Source organism: Panthera tigris, chromosome D4 (assembly GCF_018350195.1).
Source record: "Panthera tigris isolate Pti1 chromosome D4, P.tigris_Pti1_mat1.1, whole genome shotgun sequence".
In the NCBI taxonomy this organism is placed as follows: Eukaryota; Metazoa; Chordata; class Mammalia; order Carnivora; family Felidae; genus Panthera; species Panthera tigris.
The window spans coordinates 41,902,501-41,923,725 of record NC_056672.1 but is presented as its reverse complement, the minus strand read 5'-3'; the positions used below and the strand labels follow the sequence as shown (position 1 = coordinate 41,923,725).

The following is a 21,225-nucleotide window of genomic DNA, read 5'->3' as shown; positions in this document are numbered from 1 at the left end:
CAAAAATAATACTGCCTGGTCCACAGAAAAATAAGCTAATACTTCTAGTCCCTGACAAAAAGAAGTAGACATGTCTATCCCTATTCATCCCACTAGTTAAATATAAAAACCCTGAATGTGATAACACAAAACAAATATTAGAAAACTCTGAAAGGCAGGGAAAAGAAGAAGGACACGAGAGGGACCATAGGAGTAGAAGAACAACCCACAGTGATAAATTCTCTGGCTTTCTTCTTTCCTCCCAAATATCTCAAAGTAGGTACTAGAGAAATCCACAACCTCAAAATGCTAATGGACACAAATAAAAAACAGTCTCAAGCAAATTCTGCCCTCCCTAGCCAAGCAACTGAGAAATGGGCAAACAAGTAGGACAGAAATCATACTGACAATAACCACTCTATTCCCGCCATATACCACTGGAAAAAGGAATTAAAAAAAAATTCTTGCTATTTCTGTCAATAAAGGAAGGTCAAACGAGAAGCCTGAAGTTCTACCCTCATCAAGTACACTGAGGCACCCCTTCACACATCCTTTAATGCAGTGTCAGCAGGGGTCAAGTTAGGAGCTAAGACTGCCATCACTTCTCCCAGTATTGATAGGACCCTCTCCCTTAGACACAATTATCATCAGAGATCTATTAAAATAAAAGATTTAAATAAGATCTAAAGTCTCAAACATAAAACACTCCCAATGGAGACAAGTGAAAATCACTCATCATACCAAGAACAAAAAAATCTCAACTTGAAGGAGAAATTGTAATTAAGAAATACCACCACCAAGATAATAATGCACATGTTAGAATTACTTGGCAAGGATTTTTTTTAAAGTAATCTCTACACCCAACGTGGGGCTTGAACTCATGACCCTGAGAACAAGAGTCACATGCTCTACCAACTGAGCCAGCCAGGTGCTCCTTGACAAAGATTTTAAAGTAGCCATGATTAAAATGCTCCAATAAACAATTATGAATGATCTTGAGACAAATAAAATAGGAAGTCTCAGCAAATAAATCAGTGATATAAGAATCAAATGGAAATTTTAAAACTGAAAGTTATAAAAACCAAAGTAAAAAACTCAATGCATGGGTTCAACAGCAGATGAAAGAGGAAAAAAATCAGTGAACTTGAAGACAGAACAATAGAAATTACCCAGCTTTAATGACACTGATAAAATAGGCTTAAAAATAAAATGAACAAAGATTCAGGGACCTGTAGGTTAATACTAAAAAATCTAACATTCATGAAAATAGAGTTCCAAAAGGAGAGGAAAAAGAATGTGGGCCTGAAAAAAGTATTTAAAGAAATAAAGAGGAAAATTTCCCAATTTGACAAAGAACACAAACCTAGAGTTTCAAGAAGCTTAGAAAATCCCAAACAGGATAAACCAAAAGAAATCCATGCCAACACAGGTCATAATTAAACTTCTGAAAAGTAAAGACAAATGAAAATGATTGGAAGTAGTTAAAGAGAATGATGCACTCCCTTTAGAGGAATAATTAAAACAACAGTGTATTTTTCATCAGAAAACATGGAAGTGCCAGATTTTTCAAGTCCTAAAGAAAAAAAATGCTAAACTAGAATTCTCTAATCAGTGAAAATATCCTTCTGGAATGAAGCTGACATGAAGACATTTTAAATAAAGGAAATATTAGAGAATTTGTTGCTAGCCAACTTACCCTAAATGAAAATCTAAAGGGAAGCTCTTCAAACAGAAATAAAATGATAAAAGAAGAGAACCTGGAAGGTCAGAAATGAAAAAATAACGGTGGAAAGGCTAAAAACATCCTTCTTTTGAAGTTTTAAAATTGTGTTTGATAGTTGAAGCAAAAACTATAACATCATCTAATGAGGTTCTCAATGCCCCAAGTAGGTAAACCTATAGACACAGAAAGTAGATTACTGGTTACCTAAAAGGTGTCGTGGTGGTAGAGGAATTGGGGAAGTAACAGCTAAGTGGTGTGCAGTGTGGGGGAGGGGATAAATGAGAATGTTCTAAAATTTATTGCAATGGTGGATGTATAACTCTTTGAATGCACCAAAAGCCATGGAATTATTCACTCTCTATGGCAAATCACATGGCTTGTGAATTATATTTCATTAAAGCTATTAAAAATTGTCAGGGACTATTTCTGGATAAATCTATAAATAATTTTCAAGATAAGAAACTTTCTTATCAGCATAAGACTTTAGCACTAACAGAGTGTAGTGTACTTTAAGAGGTCATTGGAAGTACACATTTTAGTCTGACATATCATTTCCTTAAAAGTTTATCATCATATGGAAAAGGTGTAATCTAAAGTTACATGTGTTATCATATAATATATAAAGTATGAGTCCGATTTTCAGCTAAAAAAATTCAATGATATTTAATTGCATTATGCCACATGATGCTAAATTCTAGTAATCTAAAAGACATCAGGCTTTCAAAAAAACTGCATGCTCTTGATGTCAAAAATTAGCTCTAAATGAAAAAATAGTTAAGTAGCAGAAGAGGCTAATTATGTTGGTTTAAGTCCTTTAAATTTCAAAATAAAAAGTGTTCTGTCTTTGCCAAGCTGAATATAATAGCCTGTGAATTATAAGATCAAGCAAGAAAACTGTATGTTTTCTAAAATATGAGTATCCTTCATCAAGTTTTATACTTAGGGCAGCTAAAAGACCTATGTGGAGGGATCAGCATTAAGCCCAAAGGACAGGCAGTGCACAGCAAGAAAGAAAGCAATTCCCTCGTGTCTTTTGCAGGTCACTACCAAGGACCATGTTAGCAGATCCATACCAGACCCTTAACAGGCAGTTCTGCTGCTACCAGTAATTAGCTTGGACAGCTCTGGCTCCAAGAGTAGCAGCAAGGCTACACCATAATGAGCTCAGCTGGGATTAGCAGGACAGGGCAGGGAACCAAGAGAGCTCAGGCATTCTGCATTGCGTATGTATCTAGGAGATCAAACAAGGATGGCTGGCTAGGTTATCCCCTCTCCACCTCATTCCAAAAATGAAGCACGGCAGTGTCTAAAATACAAGCTAATGAAGAGCGACACCTCCAACAGATGAGAGCCACATTAATTAACACAATCCCTAGATCATATTATACAGTTTCGGCTAGAGCTAGCAAATGTGCAACTTGTTATTGCATTATACATATATATATATTTAAAAAGCTATTCTTTTTTTTTTCTTTATTTTTATTAACAAAAACCAGATTATTTCATTTTCAAATTTTATAAGGTATTTCTCTCACGACCTTTAAGCCACAAAAAATTTCTCCCAAATGTTTATCTAAGTCCATGTTGTTAAAAAAGAAACTCACTTTTCAATCATTAGCTCCTGGTTCTCCCTTTTGAAATAGGCCAGTTCATTCCACACAGCATCAGAATCTTCTTGGCGAAGTTGTTGGGGATCTGCTCTCTTTATTTTTCTGATAGGAGTCCTATTTTTAAAATGAAGTTGTTTTCTTCCTTAATATGTTCAAAATGCAATGTAAATTTATTTATACACTCCCTAAAATTTAAAAACATATATTGACCAAATTTCTAAATTCAAGCTCACTATTTATGGAATGAATTTCCTCAAACCTAAGTATGTAGAAATTAAAATCCTGTGTGAAAATTTCCAAAAGACTAACCTGCTACTACAGAAAGCAAACATTTAAGCAGAAATATGACAGTCTTAGGTCTATTTCTCTCTATTCATTCTAGTAATAATAAAACATATATTGCAGGATGGCCACTTTCTAAAAAAGGATTATAAGCAATCAACTCATCTAGAATTTTTTGCCAACCAATCTGAATGCCATATATGCACTTTCTCTTAAAACAAGCTATCATCAGTAAATATGTCAGAAAGTAGTTTTCACACTTCTAGTGACTACTAAAGTTAGGTGAGCAGAGGCTAAATGCAGGACAAATTGCTTTATCACTACTTTACTGACAAGTGATATGAAACATTTTCCATTCTTCAAAAGAAAAAATTAGATGTGACAATTACCTACAAAACATGCCAAATGCCCTTTATGTTTTCAATTTCTGTACATAAAACAAACTCTTCGTTTTTATTTTGTAAAAGTGCTGTACTGGCCAATTTAGAAACAGTATTTCTCTACAGAACAGACCAATGTGTATCATCAACATTGCCCTAAAGGATCCATCTCAAAAGATGAGAGGGTAGTAGATTTTCTGTACTCATTCAGTCCTTTGCCCTCTGTTGATACTGTTAACAGGGGAGCCACTTACGACTAACCAAGATCTGAACACCTGTTCAGAGCAATTGAACTGAGACCGCCAATTCATTCAGATAAGCTGCAGAACAAACTGATGGATAGTAAAGATTTTCAAATTGCATACTAGGTTGAAGTAGTTTTAAGATAGTTAACTATATATGTGAATTTCATATTTCTCTGGTCTTTCAAGTAAAGAGTTATAAACTGTGTATTACCATTATTTTATTTATTTACTTTTTCAATCATTTGGGTATGAACTAATTTTGCATTAAGTTATCTACTTTACTAATCTACTCTATTGATATTTAAATGTATACAATAATTCATCATCACCTACATTATGAAATCTGCAAATGATAGGAATATCTACAGTTATTGCTAGCATATTTATCTGCTTTCATTTATTGTATTATCTATTCAAAACTTCACAAGAAAGATTTGAATACCACGTAATTTCTTTAAAATCAAACAAAAGCCATTAAAACACCTATACGATGCTACTCGATTCCATTTAATATTTAGGGAAATGCCTTTATGAGCTATGTAACTCACATGCCACTGCCTTCTTCCCACTGTTTTAATTGCTCTTTTACTGCTCTGTAGTTGGTCTGTAACATCTGTAGCCTTTCCTTGCGTTTTTCATGGGCATCTCTTAGCTCATCATTTTCTTGGCTCTGTAGAACACAAAAAAGCAAGTACACAAGTTTTAAAAAGTATGAGTATAATGTTGCAAATAAAAGGTTCCCATCTAAATATGAAATTTGAAAGTAAACAGTAAATATAAATTAATTTGTAATACTTATTTAAACAGAAAAAAGGGAAGGATTCTTAAAGTCACAAAATAGGTTTGCTTGGTAAATTCAACAGATGCACTGCATTTTTTTTAAGCTTAGTAATTTCAAAATTTTGCTGTCAAATTAGTTCCATTCCTTTCCCTGTAGTCAATTAGTACACATACAAATATTTGAGTCAATTTTACAGAATTTTAATTTCTTTTTCAACAAAAGGGTTAGTCTGTATATAACAAAATTTTATTTTCGTAATTATAAACGCATAGAATTAGTGTAAAAACACTAATCGTAGTAAGATCAATGCTTCTGCCCATGGATTTATGATTCGCTTAATACAAAGCATAGGGATTACACAGGAGGAAAAAAATCAGTTTGGACCTATGTCTGAAGTAGCATAGTGTAACATTCTGGGCTGCATTGTACAGAATCGAAATGGAAGAACTGGGCTTTGTACTCTTGAAGAGGTCATAGAAACATTACTGGGTTATACCATTAAAGTCAACAACTTCTAAGTGTTCAAAATAGAGTACATGAAATATGTCTTCATTTAGATATACCCACAAAAAGGAACTTATCAAGGCCAAATTTTCAGTTCCTAGAGGATGTATTTATGTTACATATGCACTGTTTCTCAAAGTAAAGTAACTCCTTGAATTTAACCATGTGAATTTCAAATTTGTTTTTTAAACTTTTTCATATTTCTCTATGAAGGAACCTGTATAGTTATTTAGTGGAGGCAACAGGTACTCTCTAACATTACGGTGAGGTGAAATGAGTAGGCACATGGCAGTCAGAAAAATCTGAAATTTATTCTTAGAGCTTTCTCATGTTGGCTGAATAGTCTTAAGAATACTATTTAAATTAATTCAATTTCTTTTTCTGTAAAATACTGAAAAGAGCACAGAGATTTAAATAATGATGACTAAATTAAATGAGCAAATATGCAGGTAAAGCCACTGGCACTATGCTTGCCCGATAGAGGCACAAAGCAGAAGTTAGCTTTCTTCCCTTTCATTTTCCCAGGTATTAACTGATGTCCTTATCATGAAGAAGCCAAATTCATGGATTCCTGAACCATCTACTTCTCATCTCAACAGTGAGATAATACTTACAGAGTTTGCATTATTTTACTGCAATTCTACCTGTCTCAACAGTATGGATATTTTGTCATTCCACTTTGAATGTAGGTCTAGTAGGATAACTTCAATAAATCTCTCAAGTAGTTATTAGGAAGTATCTGAGTCCTGTGTGCACCAAGCGTCTGTATGCCATCTGGAAATGGAAGTGCTTGATGAAAACGCACGAGAATGGCATCACTTGAAAGGGGCAATCAGAATAAACGTTATCCTGAAGAGCTTTAGAAGATAAACAGATTACAGATACTGCAAACTTGCTAAAGAGTAGCATGGTTTAATACCATGGTTAAAAATTCAGGATACTGAATTGAATTTTGCTCATTTCAACTGAAGAACCATATATTAAGAGTCTATTACATGCAGAGTGTTAAGTGCTGATAAGAGTTCAACTCTTCCTGCTCACAGTTAGTATATTTTACCTTGACATAGTTACTAAAATTCAGTGTGTCCCAGTTTCTCCATCTTTAAAATAAAAGCTATTTATATCTCTCCTATTCCAAGACAAAAGAATGATTTACCCCTTTTAAGAAAAAATTTTTAATGTTTATTTATTAACAGAGTGTGAGTGGTGGAGGGGCAGAGAGAGAGGGAGACACAGAATCCAAAGCAGGCTCCAGGCTCCAAGCTGTCAGCACAAAGACCAATGCTGGGCTCGAACTCACAGACCACAAGATCATGACCTTAGCTCAAGTCTGATGCTTAACTGAGCCACCCAGGCACCCCAGGATGATTTACCCTTGACCTTAAGTTTTCCCTACTGTTGGTAAACAATCCAAACATCACTTTACTTCTGTAAATGATAAGCTTTCTAAACTTAGGTGAAATAATTTAAATTAACCAAATAGAAAAGTAATAATTAATAATGTTACTTCCTCATAAATGAAGATAAGTTCATTGTGTTTATTAGAATTCTTTAAGAACTAATCAGATTTATTAGGATTTTAAACAGGATATACTATAAACTTATTAATAAAATAATTATAAGAAATGTATAGGTATTAAAAAGATTCATGTCAAAACACAATTTTCTTTTCTTTTCTTTTTTAAAGTTTACTTCTTTATTTTGAGAGAGGGAGGGAGACAGAGCATACACACAAAAGAGAGAGAGCGAGCACGAACAGGGGAAGGGTAGAGAGAGGGAGAGAGGGACTCTGAAGCAAGTCCTGCACTGTCAACACAGCCCGACATGGAGCTTGAACTCATAAACCAAATTTACAAACCAAACCTTGGCTGCTTAAACTGACTGAGCCTCCCAAGTGCCCCCAAAACACAATTTTCAAATGAACATAGTTAAGCTGAATATTTTGTTAAATTCTAAAATAGCTTTCTCTAATTACTCTTCATTGAATCAAAATCCCTCCCCACAAACTCTTATTTTACAATGAATTTCTTAGAAATGATTACATACAAACCCAGTGTTTTGGAATCATTAAAAGTCTGTGTTAAGAGTCCCTAGAAGCTCTGAGTAAAAAGAATTTAAAAGACTGCCCAACAACAAAAGACGTGAATAGACACTTCTCCAAAGAAGACATCCAGATGGCCAACCGACACATGAAAAAATGCTCAACATCACTCATCATCAGGGAAATACAAATCAAAACCACAATGAGATACCACCTCACACGTGTCAGAATGGCTAACATTAACCACTCAGGCAACAACTGTTGCAAGGATGTTGGAGAGGATGCGGAGAAAGAGGATCTCTTTTGCATTGTTGGTGGGAATGCAAGCTGGTGCAGCCACTCTGGAAAACAGTATGGAGGTTCCTCAAAAAATTAAAAATAGAACAACCCTATGACCCAGCAATTGCACTACTAGGCATTTATCCACAGGACACAGGTGTGCTGTTTCAAAGGGACACATGCACCCCCATGTTTATAGCAGCACTATGAACAATAGCCAAAGTATGGAAAGAGCCCAAATGTCCATCGGTGGATGAATGGATAAAGAAAATGTGGTGTGTATATATACAATGGAGTATTACTTGGCAGTCAAAAAGAATGAAATCTTGCCATTCGCAACTACGTGGATGGAACTGGGGGGTATTATGCTAAGTGAAATTAGTCAGAGAAAGACAAAAATCATATGACTTAACTCATATGAGGACTTTAAGAGATAAAACAGATGAACATAGGGAAGGGAAACAAAAATAATATAAAAACAGGGAGGAGGACAAAACAGGAAAGACTCATAAATATGGAGAACAAACTGAGGGTTATTGGAGGGGTTGTGGGAGGGGGGATGGGCTAAATGGGTAAGGGGCACTAAGGAGTCTATTCCTGAAATCATTGTTGCACTATATGCTAACTAATTTGGATGTAAATTCAAAAAAATAAAAAAAAATAAATTACATAAAGCTACAAAAATAATTAAATAAAAATAAAAATAAAAATGATGTTGAAACATTCAATTATAGTGGTGCCCACTGACCACCTGCATCAAAATTACCTGTGATGGTTATTAAAAGTGTTTTAGCCCACCCCCCAAAAAAATTTTAAAAAATAAATAAAAGACTGCCCAACAAGTAAAAATTAATCAAATGGGATATCCAAATTTTTTGTGTTGTCTTTCACAAAAAATCTTCTGTTAAGTCTATGGAACAAATGGAGTTTCTTATTGTTAGTACTATCATTATTTTAGCATTTTACAGTACTGTCTCAGCTTCCACTAATCACTGAATTTATACCCAATATTTTCCCTAGTTCTTATAGAGAAATCAACTATCTTAGGCTATTAAACCGAAGATTAAGACTCAATAAAAATTTCCTGAGTCCTAAATGTCACCCACAATATGCCAGACTCTGTCTTAGGCATAATACTTAAACAAAGCACTCACCGTAGCCACCTCTGTAAAACTTTGGTGTAATGTATTTCATATTAGCAAAAAGTTTTGATTTTTCTATAGTAATTGAAATAGGGGGCTCCCTCCATTAAGTAGTGATTATGGGAAAGTAGTTTTATAGAGGAGCTTTCTCCTTTAATAACGCATGCTTCATAATTTACTACAACTAATGCTGGAGTATTTACATATTCCTTATAAAATTACTAAGATCTAAATTATTACAAATGAAAGTAAACTAGGGATTATTTCACAAATCAATTTGATAGGCATAATTTATAACAATTATTATTTTAAAATGCAGTTTCATCCATAGATTTGTCCTTTGAGAATGCTACTAACAAATTTTAACACATGGGTTAAATAAGTCCTAGAGACTATTGTTCCTTTGGCCTACTTTACAAATAGACAGAATTATAGAGATATGTAAATATAGGATAGATAAATAGATACATAGATAGATAATATATATTCAAAGAAAAACATTTTTCCCTATTTTAGTGCAAGAACAGATTTAGCTGAAGTCTTCAGGCAAAAGTTAACTATCTCAAAAGAAATATTTAATGTGTAGAAAGAATAATCAAAATATTTTTTTATAATATTATAACAAATACAAATTAACCATAGTTTGGATTATGATTCTTTAAGTCTCATTTGACTATAATTGCCTAAGTCAAAACCATAGTACTTCATTTGGGAAATACTGTACCCAAAGATCTTATAACAAAATCAAATGTAAAGACTGAAAGATATATTTAATATCACTAATCGCTACACTTTCCCAAGAGGATACACTCAAAAATATCCCAAGGGCAGTCACTGAATTAGGTCCATTTATTAATTAGATCACTCAATAAAACACTTACTGACCACCTTCACTATATTTTGCAATTAAACTAGCCAAACTAGAGGCTCTAATTTCTATATACAAACAAGTGTGAAGGACTAAAACATTAGAAAATAGAAAGATTGTAACAAGGGACTTTGTTTCATGGTATCTGCAATTTTACTTTTTTTTAAAATATATTTTTTAACGTTTATTTATTTTTGAGACAGAGAGAGACAGAGCATGAATGGGGGAGGGTCAGAGAGAGAGGGAAACACAGAATCTGAAACAGGCTCCAGGCTCTGAGCGGTCAGCACAGAGCCCGATGTGGGGCTCAAACTCACGAACCGCGAGATCATGACCTGAGCCGAAGTCGGCCGCTTAACTGACTGAGCCGCCCAGGCGCCCCTGCAATTTTACTTTTGAGTTCATAAGAATAAAAATGAGTCTTGATCTAATCTACTAATTTGGTCAAAGGCTCCATGACAGGCATGAGGCAAACTAAGAATATGAGTACTGTTAATAAAACAGTGGCTCAATCTTCATAGAATAATAGCAAGGTTTTTAAAAAGTTAAAAAAAGAAAAACCTTTCATAAAATACCAAGGATTCCACGGATGATTAATTTTAGCAAAGTGTATAAAGTTGAATGTATAAAGAATGCATATTAGAGCATTGAAAAATAAAAAGACATATAAACTATATTCAAAGGACACACTGATGTTATTAAATGGTATAGAAAAGTGAGAATAGAATCAAGTTATCAAATGCATTAAAGTTCATAAAACAGAGATTCATGGCATTAGTGATCCCAAGAATAGTAAAGATTTCATAAAACTCAGATGCATTGCTTTCCAAATTATAGTTTATACATTGTTAGATAACTACACTTAGGAAGTCAGGATTTGGAAATGGTTGGGATGTTTAGAATAACAGTTTTCAACTCTTTTATTACTATTGGTTCTTTTATTTACAACTTTGGTCACTCATCTTGAAAATATGTACAACAATTCACAGAAATAAGCTAAACAAGATAATGTACAAATATTTTTACATAATTCATTACTAGTATTAGAATAATATGCATGACTTACTACTGATACAGTAAGGAGCATTTCAATATATCAAAGTGCACATACATTGTTCCATGGTAGAGGTTATCTGGAGAAGCTTATTTGTCCTGCTTTCCCTACAGTCCACCTTGGTGATCAACTTGGGACCTAAATGTATCTACTGCAGGGGACCTAGGTGGCTCAGTCAGTTAAGCATCTGATTCTTGATTTTGGCTCAGGCATGATCTCACAGTTCATGGAATCAAACCCCGTGTCAGCCTCAGTGCTCACAGCTATCTACTGTGCCATGGAGCATGTGTTTAGTTTAGTAGTTCCAACAGGTGTCTTCCATGGACAATAGTTTTTTGTGAAATATTAATAGGTATATTAATATACCTATTATTAATATAATCAAGTAGATCTGGGAAATAAATTATACCTTTCTATAGATTCACAGTACACATTGATATCTTAACAGCTCACAGAAAAAAAAGAGATTTTAATCCACTGCTTATGATAATTGAGCACAGAACATTTTTCTCTGTCATATTCCCATTAGCTTCTGGCAGAGCAGTATTCAGTAGAATACTAATATGGGAAGGCCATGATAAATATCAATAGGTATTAATGGGTAATGGTCTACAAAAGGAGCACCATGACCAAAAAATGCATATTAAAAACCATAAGACACTGTTGGGGGTTGAAATAAATGCCCTTCAGAAAGGTATGTTCGAGTACTAACCCCTTGGTATACGTCTTTACGGAGGTAATTAAGTTAAAATGAGATCCTTAGGATAGGATAGGTCCTAATCCAATTGACTGGTGTCTTTATAACAAGGAGAAATTTAGACACACAGAGAGACACACACATTGAGGGAAGATGGTGTGAAGTATGAAGACACAGGGAGAGTGCCATCTATACATGGAGGAACACCTGAGACTATTAGAAACTAGAAGAGAGAAATGGATTCTCTCCCTCACAGGCTTCAGAAGGAACTAACCCTATGGACATCTTGATTTTGGAACTTTGTGGCCTCCAGGACTTTGAGTCAATAAATTTCTGTTCTTGTAAGCCAGGCAGGTTGTGGTAGTTTGCCATGGCAGCCCCAAGAAACTATTACAGACACATCATTACTTCTTATCTTACCTTATATTCACATGCACTTGAGCAACAGTAATAATATTAATACTAAAGCCTAATTAAGAGAAATACAGGAAGAAGTTTCGTGTCTTCACTAAATATGATAGGTATACTTACTAAAATAAGGCTGTAAGTTAAAAAGTATCCTGGACCCAATCACTCTCTTTGGAATTGCTTTTACTTTACAGGTTTTGTTTACCTACTTCTTTGGATAAATGGTCTTGATTATAGTGCTTTTTTCATTCAACTATTTTGCTCTTTCAAAACAAGAAATCCTTTCCTACTAAATGACAAAATACAGTGAAAAACATCTACTCGCATTTTCCCCTTATCTTGCAAATCTATAGAAGAAAACATACATTTGAAATTCATAATTATCACTAACCAACTTCAAAAAGGAATACAGAAGAAGTATAAATGAACAAGAAATTGTGTGAAGAAAGAATTGTACTCTGAAAATAAGCTTGAAGCCTCATCCAAAAGTGTAGTTGTTAGGAAAAAGCAGTAAGAAATTAGTACAATGCTTCTGAGACTCTTTTTCAAGCAAGAAATTCAGATAGATCTAAAAATATCTTAATTGCTCTATTCCTTCCTGCCATGTCCAAGACTCAGAGAGTTTGGGGGCAAGTACGTGGAGATCTGTTACTATTGAGTGGGATATGTGAGTTAATTTTATGTGTCAACTTGACTGATCAGATATTAGGTTAATCATTTTTCCTGGGTGTATCTGTGAGGGTGTTTTTGTACAAAAGGAACATGTGAATCACAAGACTGAGTAAAGCATACTGTCCTTCCCAAAGTGATAGGATTCATCCAAATCACCAAAGGCCTGAGTTGAATAAAAGGCTGCATAAGAAAGAATGCTTTTATTTTATTTTTATTTTTTTTGCTTTTTAGCTGAGACATTGGTTTTGTCCCTTTGGACTCAGATTCAGATTGGGACTGGAACTTATACCATCAGCTTCCTGGTTTTCAGGCCTTTGGACCCAGGCTGAAACCATACCACTGGCTCTCCAGCTTTCCAGTTTGACAACTGTAGATCTTAGACTTCTCAGACTCCATAATTGTATGACCCAATTCCTTATAGTAAATCAATCTATCTATGTCTGTTTCTCTCTTTCTCTCTCTTGAGATAGACAGATAGATGGATATAGATATATAGATATAGATTAGATATAGATCTTTTTCAGAATAATGACACCTCATTAGGAAAACTGAAAGGTTTCTATCCTACTGGTTCTGTTTCTCTGAAGAACCCAGATTAATACAGGATAGAAGCCTTGGTATGTGAATTTCAAGAATTATGCAAAAGGAGGAAGATGATAACATGGCTTCCTAAACATGCCCTTAATATCCTGTGTGTACTCCCATGTTTACACTAATGTACTAGATTCAAACTGCTCATATAGCATCTTCTTAACTAGAGAAAGGGTCTTGAATGATAGTTATCTAAGAGTCTCCTTTTTTACAAGTGACTTGTTTGGCTAGTTGCACTGCTCAGTAAGTTGTTATTGAGTAAACAAACACATTAGCAAGTAACTCCAGGTGTGGGACACCTAGCTGGTTCAGTTGGAAGACCATGTGACTCTTGACCTCGGGGTTGTGACTTCAAGCCTCATGATGGGTATAGAGATTACAAAAAATAGTAATAATAAATGAACCAAGTAAACAAATCAGTAACTCCAGGTGTATAAATTTCAAGTAGGTTAAATACTAGCAAGTTGATGTCATCTGATCATTTTATTTTTTGTAGAAAAAGAGATGATAATTTTCCTTTCTTTTAGAACTAAAGTTTAACTCTATAAATATAAATTATTGTTTAGTGGAAAGGCAGAAAAAAGTATTAATTGTAGCTTAGGTTAACTATACCTCAAAACCACATCTTATTCCACAGCACACATAATATAAGACAAACTTTTTTCTCCCTAAGAATAACCTATATTATATGACAAAGAATCTGAGCTTTAAATGTATTGGATTCTAATCATGTGTTAAACAATGGTCTTGTCATAAAATGTCTTAAAACTATTTGAGATTCAATTAAATGGCTACTTCTCAAATAGTATAGGCCTTTGGGTAGTCGTGCATAAAGAATCACAAGTTTAGCCATATTAAATTCAGAAAAAATAAAAACCCTCAATATAGTCAAATGGAAAAAATAACATATTTGCCATTTTAACTATGTAATTTGTCTTTAAAGGACAATTGTAAGTGACTTGAGCTAGGTGAGTATAGTTTTTAACTCACTTTTCTTTTTATATGCTTATCACATATAGAGAACTATGAAAAATTCTCTACTTGCTATAGTTCTATTTTTTTTTTTGTCTCTGAGGAGCTATAAGAAATTTATTCCCAATATTAAGCCAAAATCTTCCCAAATAATTTTATTTTTTTACAATTTTATTTTTTTCCAAACAATTTTATTTTTTTTCCAAACAATTTTAAAGTAGTGGATAAATATTTACTTACAAGCAGCAAATTTTTTTTGTTACTTTATTATCTAAGACGCAAGACCAAACGATGATACATTTTTATACACGTAATTAAATTCAGGAAAGATAAATGATAAGCAGTGATTTGTAAAGGGAATGTTTACTTTGGTATATCTTTATCTTTGCAAGGTTATTACTAAAGAAATGATTTAATGTTCACCTTTAGTTGTAGCGCCTTCTCTAAGTTTTCAATCTTTCTTTCAGCTTTCCTCAGCTTCCTCAGCTCCTCTGAGTCTGTGAAAGAACTCTTTGGGGACAAAGACCTTGAACGTTTCACAGGTGGTTCCTCGAGAATAAAACAAGGACATGGTTGAACTAGTTGGAACACTGGATTATGAAAGACATGCAAAATTAAAGAACAAGTAATTTTGAATACTAATAATGAATTATAAAAAAAATCCTGCATGGAATACCAGAGAAATAACAAGCGGAATTACCACAGTGCTACCGCTAAAGGTTTCTCTGTGACTCGTTAATGAGAATATTCATTTACATTTACATTGTTTCTTTCAGAATAATGATGTCCCATTAGGGAAGACTAAAGGGTTATAGACTCAGAAATGCAAGAAACCTCATTACAAAGGAGGGGATAGAGGCTGGTCTAATTGCTCTATAAGGGTCCAAGGTTACACTTGATAGGACAACCAGAAACAAGAGGGAAAGGATTTTTTTCCCTTTGAAATAGTTTAACACACTGTGAAGTTGAAGGAACAATATGCTTGAGGAATATAAATACAACAGACAGTAGATCTTATACCATAATGACCATATGGTCATTAACTATAATGTGGCTAACTAGAGACAAGAATGTGTGTTTATATTATGTACAGCTTCATATACCAATCTGGAGAAGGAATATGTGAGAGCAACTATTAAGCTGGGCAACATATTGTTCATACTTACTGCATGTCCTTATGAAAAAGAAAGAAAATTTCGTTCCAAATATCCCTCTCATTTTCTTGACTTTTGTTAAAAGCAACGAAACATCAAAGTGTTTCATTTTTTAAGTTCAGCAATGTAGCAAGCGACCAAATTAGACCTATAATGTATCTCCATTTTAGGAATGTTTTCTTTCATTTAAATAAAGCTCAATACTCTGAAACTACTCCAAAATGGCAAGAAATGTTTAATGCAGTTATGTTTAAATAAATAAATAAATACATATGTACATATATAAAGCTCACTCTTCTGAAAACTACTAATAATATTACAGGGAGTAAAGACTGTAATAGTAACTTGGATCTTTTTAAATACTTCCTTTATTAAGACAGTTCTATTCATAGAAAAAATGTAAAGAATTAAAAACAATTATCTTGGAAAACACAGTATTCTGTTTATAAAAAAATTTTCTATGCTGAAGTAACAAGTGTGAGAAAAATATGTCTAAATTTTCTTACTTTTCTATGTATCTAGAATTTACATATTTACAATGTTATACAATAACATATTTATAACGTGATATTATAAAATTTTTATATTGGTCAATGTTCATAGACTCTCTTGCAGCCTAACAGGAATACATACTATAGTGTATATATACTGTAATACAAATACTACAAAAAGGAAAGTTAGACACTAATAAATGAGAAACATGCTATGGAAAATTTGCTTATTTTCTGTGTTGCTACATGTTTAAATATGAAATTATAAAATTCCATAAATTGACGTTAAATTCCACTTTATAGTTTATATCTACATGGGCAGTATTTTAAATATCATATCTGAATGAAATAGAAACATTAAGATATATTTTTCTTTTAACAACTAATACTACTTTAAAATGATTTTTTACCTAGATTAGCTTAGCTATAAATTAGATACATGAGGCATATACTTAGCAAAACTTTTTAACCTAAGAATGTTAATCTACTGCAAACAGCTATACTACTGCTAATATATTTAATTAAATTAGGAATATATTATTTAGTTTTTAAAAGGGGAAAACTCTCTACTCACAACAATTTTTTATCAAGCATTTGGCATATAACATTTTTCAAGCTTCCAGAAATATAAGCAGAGAAGTAAATGCTGCTGTTTTTTAACTTCATTGCTTGTCTTGCCAGCCTCATCCTGACAAATTCACAAAATGACAAAATGTCCCTACCTTATGTTTTCCTTCAGTACTTGTCCAGATGCCCTTCTCTGAGGAATCCTTGTTGGTAGATTTGTTCTCTGAGAGTTTTTCATTTGCTATTTTTAGTTTTTCCTGTAAATACTCGATTTCAGACTTCTGTGAGACCATTAAAGTTTCTAAGCTCGATAAAGATGGCCGTTGAGATACCTATTAAAAAAAAGCGTAACTGCAAATATATATGCATGTTTGTATATTATTTATATATGTGCAAACACTTATCCATAATATTACATTATATAAATAAGTATTCAGAGAGGGAAAATTTCATTTCAATAATGAACTATAAACTAGAATTAGCTAAACTTCTATTATCCTAATAGAATGGCATTTTCCAATAAAATAGCCAAGAGTCTGTATAAATATTTTCCCAAATAATATTGCCATACAGATTTGCAGAAGAAAAAATTTAAAGCATGGTTGCATGAAATATACCACTCATAAGTAAATTAATTATTTCAAAAATACAATTATACACATATGTATTTCTTCACAAAATACTCCAGCCACCATTTGATCATCATGAGTCATATAATACCACTGAATATAAACCTGGTAAAAGGAAACCAACAGCACTATAGGTCTAATTGTCTTTCAGTGTATCATAATTTAATAACATCAACACAAAAGACTCTGATATTTTCAGTCAATACAGCCCATTATATTCTCTCTTGAAATTTATTACTATGTCAGATAATCTGTTAATGGTAAGCATCACATTGTAATTATAAGAAAAAAGCACAGAAAAATTAAGTATGTAGGATATCTTTTAGAAATGTCAGTTCAAAAAAACCAGCATTCTATAAAATTCTACTACCATCTCAACTGAATATATTTGAGACCATTAAAATCCATGCACATACTGTATTTCAAATTAAGCACTCCACTTACAAAAAACAAAAACACTAAATCATAGTGCAAACAAAGTTTTTGTTGATTTCCAGCAAAGAAAGTCAAGATTACAATCACAAGATTCTCATATTGGATATAGAGCAAGCAGCCCTGAAAATAGTTTCATTTAAAATGTGGAAACCTTATCCATCCTAAATGATATTCCTAAGGGCTATCAGAAGAATACACATGTTTAACTTTTTTGAATCAATGTTGGAAAATTTTACCCTTTTCTGGTTTTAACTTTTTCTTTTTTTAGGGAAAGGGAAAAAAACTGCCCTAATTCAAACTTCTAATTATTTATGAGAGAGGTCATCTTTGATTTATTTACATTGTTACACTTTTGTCTATTTAAATCACTTGATTTGTTTTCCAACCGTCATTCTATTATATTGCTAAATATTTTTCTCAGCGTTGTTTATATTGTAGTTACCACATTTACAATATATTAAATACTTACTCCAGTACCGTTCTTTAAATATCAAATTAAAATACTTCAAGCACTTTTATTTCAAACTCTAAATGATTTTTCCCTATTCTTTCCTCCCACCTGTAATCACCATATGATTATTATTTATTTTATTTTCTCTTCCTATCGTGTAAGCAAATTTACAATGTTTATAACTATTCCGTTTGATTGGGCTGGCAATCTGAACAGTTTTCAAAAGCTACCTGCTCTTATCCAGGTTCCTTTAAATAAAATTATGAAGAATATATTAATATCCTATCATTTACCAAAGGTATTTTTAAAGAAGTTGTTCAAGGTGAAACAAAAATTTAGAATAAAATGGAAATAACATAACTTTAGTTTTATTGGTGTATCCAGTAAGAAATCCCATGTTCTTTAAATGAGTTTAAATAGTTTATTTATTTAATAATGAATTATATGTAGTAGATATGAATATAAAAATACAAATATCCAGTCAAGAAGCTGCAATGATAAATTCAAATATTCATGAAGACACTAAAAATGCTCCAACAGTGGATACTATCATCATCATAAATGATTTCATATTTAAGGAGCAGTCCTTCAGAATTCTTCAACAAACAATAACAGAACTTCAAAAACTGTAATAATGATTAACTCAAATTCACATAGAAGCTGGGAAGATAATGTAAGTAAATAAGTAAAATGGGTTGTTTTCGGTTTGTTTTAAAATTATAGCTTTAGAATTCATTCAACAGAGATGCTTTATAGACGTATTAAACACGTATATACATTCTTTACATCCACAAAACAACTTCTACATTCTCCCGGGTTGTTTTTTTTTTAATCTTATCCTCTCCCCCTCTTTCCTTTTATCACTTTTGCTAGAGATATATGCACAATAAGTATTTTCATATTTCTCTTAATATGACCACTTTTAAAAGTATAAGTAAAATGAAATGTCAAATGACACTCTGCCTCACCTCAGGTCATAACAAGGGTATATGGCAACAGCAACTCAGCTCCAACCAACTGTTTCCCTAGAGGAATGAATGTGGCCCACTACTGCCAGAGCTGCTGATTTTTCAAAAGAAGGAATCAGGACTTCTAACAGAAATCTCCTAATTTTAAGATGTTGGCCAGACTCAGTTTATGACTTCTGTATTTTGAGAACATGGTTGTGGGAGTTATAAACCCCTACAAATTTTCTAGAGAAATTTTGAAATATGCATCAAAGCCATCAAAGCACATAAAAGCATATCAAGCTTTTGGCTTAGCATTCTAGTCATGCTGAGGGTTGATACAGAAAGATATCCATGACAAAATGTTAAATGAGAAAAGCAAGTTACCAACGAATATATTATATAGAAACAGATTTCATCAAACGTGCATAGGAAAAAAATAAACCTTAAAATGTTTTACTTAGTGTTATTTCTTAGTGGAAAAATTATATGTGCATTATTTTTTTCACATGTATTTGAATTAATAAATTTTAAATTTTATTAAAAGTAATAAATTTTACAATGAACACATCACTAAAAGTTTTTCAAAATGTAAATTTTTTCTTCAAATAAAAGGAATAAAAGTTGACTATAAAATTTTCAGGTTAGATAAGAGAAATATAAATGGGAAATCTTTCTATAATTTCATCCCTTACAGTTCACTAGTGGTAACTTTGCGCTATACTACTCAGATGTTAAAAAGAAAAGGAAAACCATTGTAATTCTGCCCTTTAATCTGCTTTTTAAAATAGGCTTAATTTTTTAGAGCAGTTTTACACTTATAGAAAATCTAAGCAGACGTTACAGAGAGTCCTGTACCTCCCACTCTCACCCATCCAGGTTCCCTATTATTAACATCTAAAATTAATATTTTGTACATTTGTTACAAGTAATAAACAATATTCACTTTACTTTTAACTGAAGTCCATAATGTATTCAAATCTCCATAGTTTGTACATAACATCCCTTTTCTGTTCCAGGATCCCATCCACAATATCACATTACATTCACCTGTCATGACAGCAACTCTTGGCTCTGACAGTTTTTCAGACTTTCCTTCCTTTTGATAACACTGATAGTTTTGATGAGTAAATGATATGCAGTGCACTGTAGGATAGCCCTCCATTGGAATCTGTCTAAATTTTTCTCATGATTAGACTGGGGTTATGAGTTCAGGGATGGAAGATCACAGAAGTAAAGTACCATTTTCATTATATCATATCAAAGGTACATAGTATCAACATGGTTTGACTATTGATGTTGACCTTGATCACCTAGATTAAGTAGCATTTGTCAGACTACTCCACTGTAAAGTTACCCTTTTGCCCCCCATCCATACTATACTAAGCTTGCTTTTAAAACTTAATAATTATATACATATATTTAGTATATGAGAAATGTATTTATCTTTACTTGTCATTATCATTTCAACCACTGCATAGAAGGCTTACTGAAATCAAGACTATCAGTCCCCCTGTCTGAGGAAGTTCATTCTGTCTATTGCCCTTAAAATCCTAGAATGCTTGAAAAGTTTAATTTTCTTACTAGAAGTTATTAGTATGTGTATCAACAGTTTTTTCTCTAATATCGAAAATCCTTGTTCACCTCTATAGTTCACAATCTTAAAAGATAATGAAGGGTATGGTGTTAGACCATAGTTAATCCTGATGAGAAGTGATCAATGGAGTATGTGTCCAAATGCCTCCAACTGGAACTCTCTCTTTAAACTGACCATTATTAATATATAACTTCTCTTTCACATTGATCCACAAAGGCAATTTTGATCAAAAAGTCCTGTAGAAGATGTAGCATAGAAGGGGACAGGGGATACCTTTAAGCTTTGTGTCAATAACTGTTAAGAATTATATAAATTAAATATCTAATTGTGTTGAAGCAACATCGCATGGCATTATAGAACAGGGGCTGAGTGAATAATGCCTAATAAATAGAAAATTGTGTCAAAGTCATAACGATCACAAAGAATTGTAAGTTAAATTGCTTTCCCTTATTAAATTTTAATTCATCATAGTAATTTGTTTCCTACTATATTAAAATAATAGTAACTACCATTTAGTAAAAAAAAATATTGTGTTCCTAGCTATAGATAAGCATTTCATACATATTATCTTACTTAAGAAATTTACAAATTTCAAACCTGTCAATAATGTATCCTGTTGCAAAACAAAACATTTAAAAGGACATGATACTTCAGCAAAGGAAATAATTTCCCCTAATCTCACTGAAAATTAAGTATATATTAAATATACATGTGTGTTTAAAATCT

General features: G+C 32.6%; 1 protein-coding gene across 2 annotated transcripts in view; it reads right to left on the bottom strand.

Annotated features, from left to right (window-relative positions):
- CNTLN (centlein) overlaps window positions 1-21,225 on the bottom strand; it is a 307,277-nt gene that overhangs the window by 135,959 nt on the left and 150,093 nt on the right. For both annotated transcript variants that reach the window (XM_007098529.3, XM_042964431.1), the window contains exons 9-12: window positions 16,596-16,772; window positions 14,652-14,777; window positions 4,768-4,889; window positions 3,307-3,426 (exon numbers count right to left, since the gene is read on the bottom strand). In XM_007098529.3, the coding sequence (XP_007098591.2) occupies window positions 3,307-3,426; window positions 4,768-4,889; window positions 14,652-14,777; window positions 16,596-16,772 (545 nt within the window). The remainder of the gene's footprint in view (window positions 1-3,306; window positions 3,427-4,767; window positions 4,890-14,651; window positions 14,778-16,595; window positions 16,773-21,225) is intronic.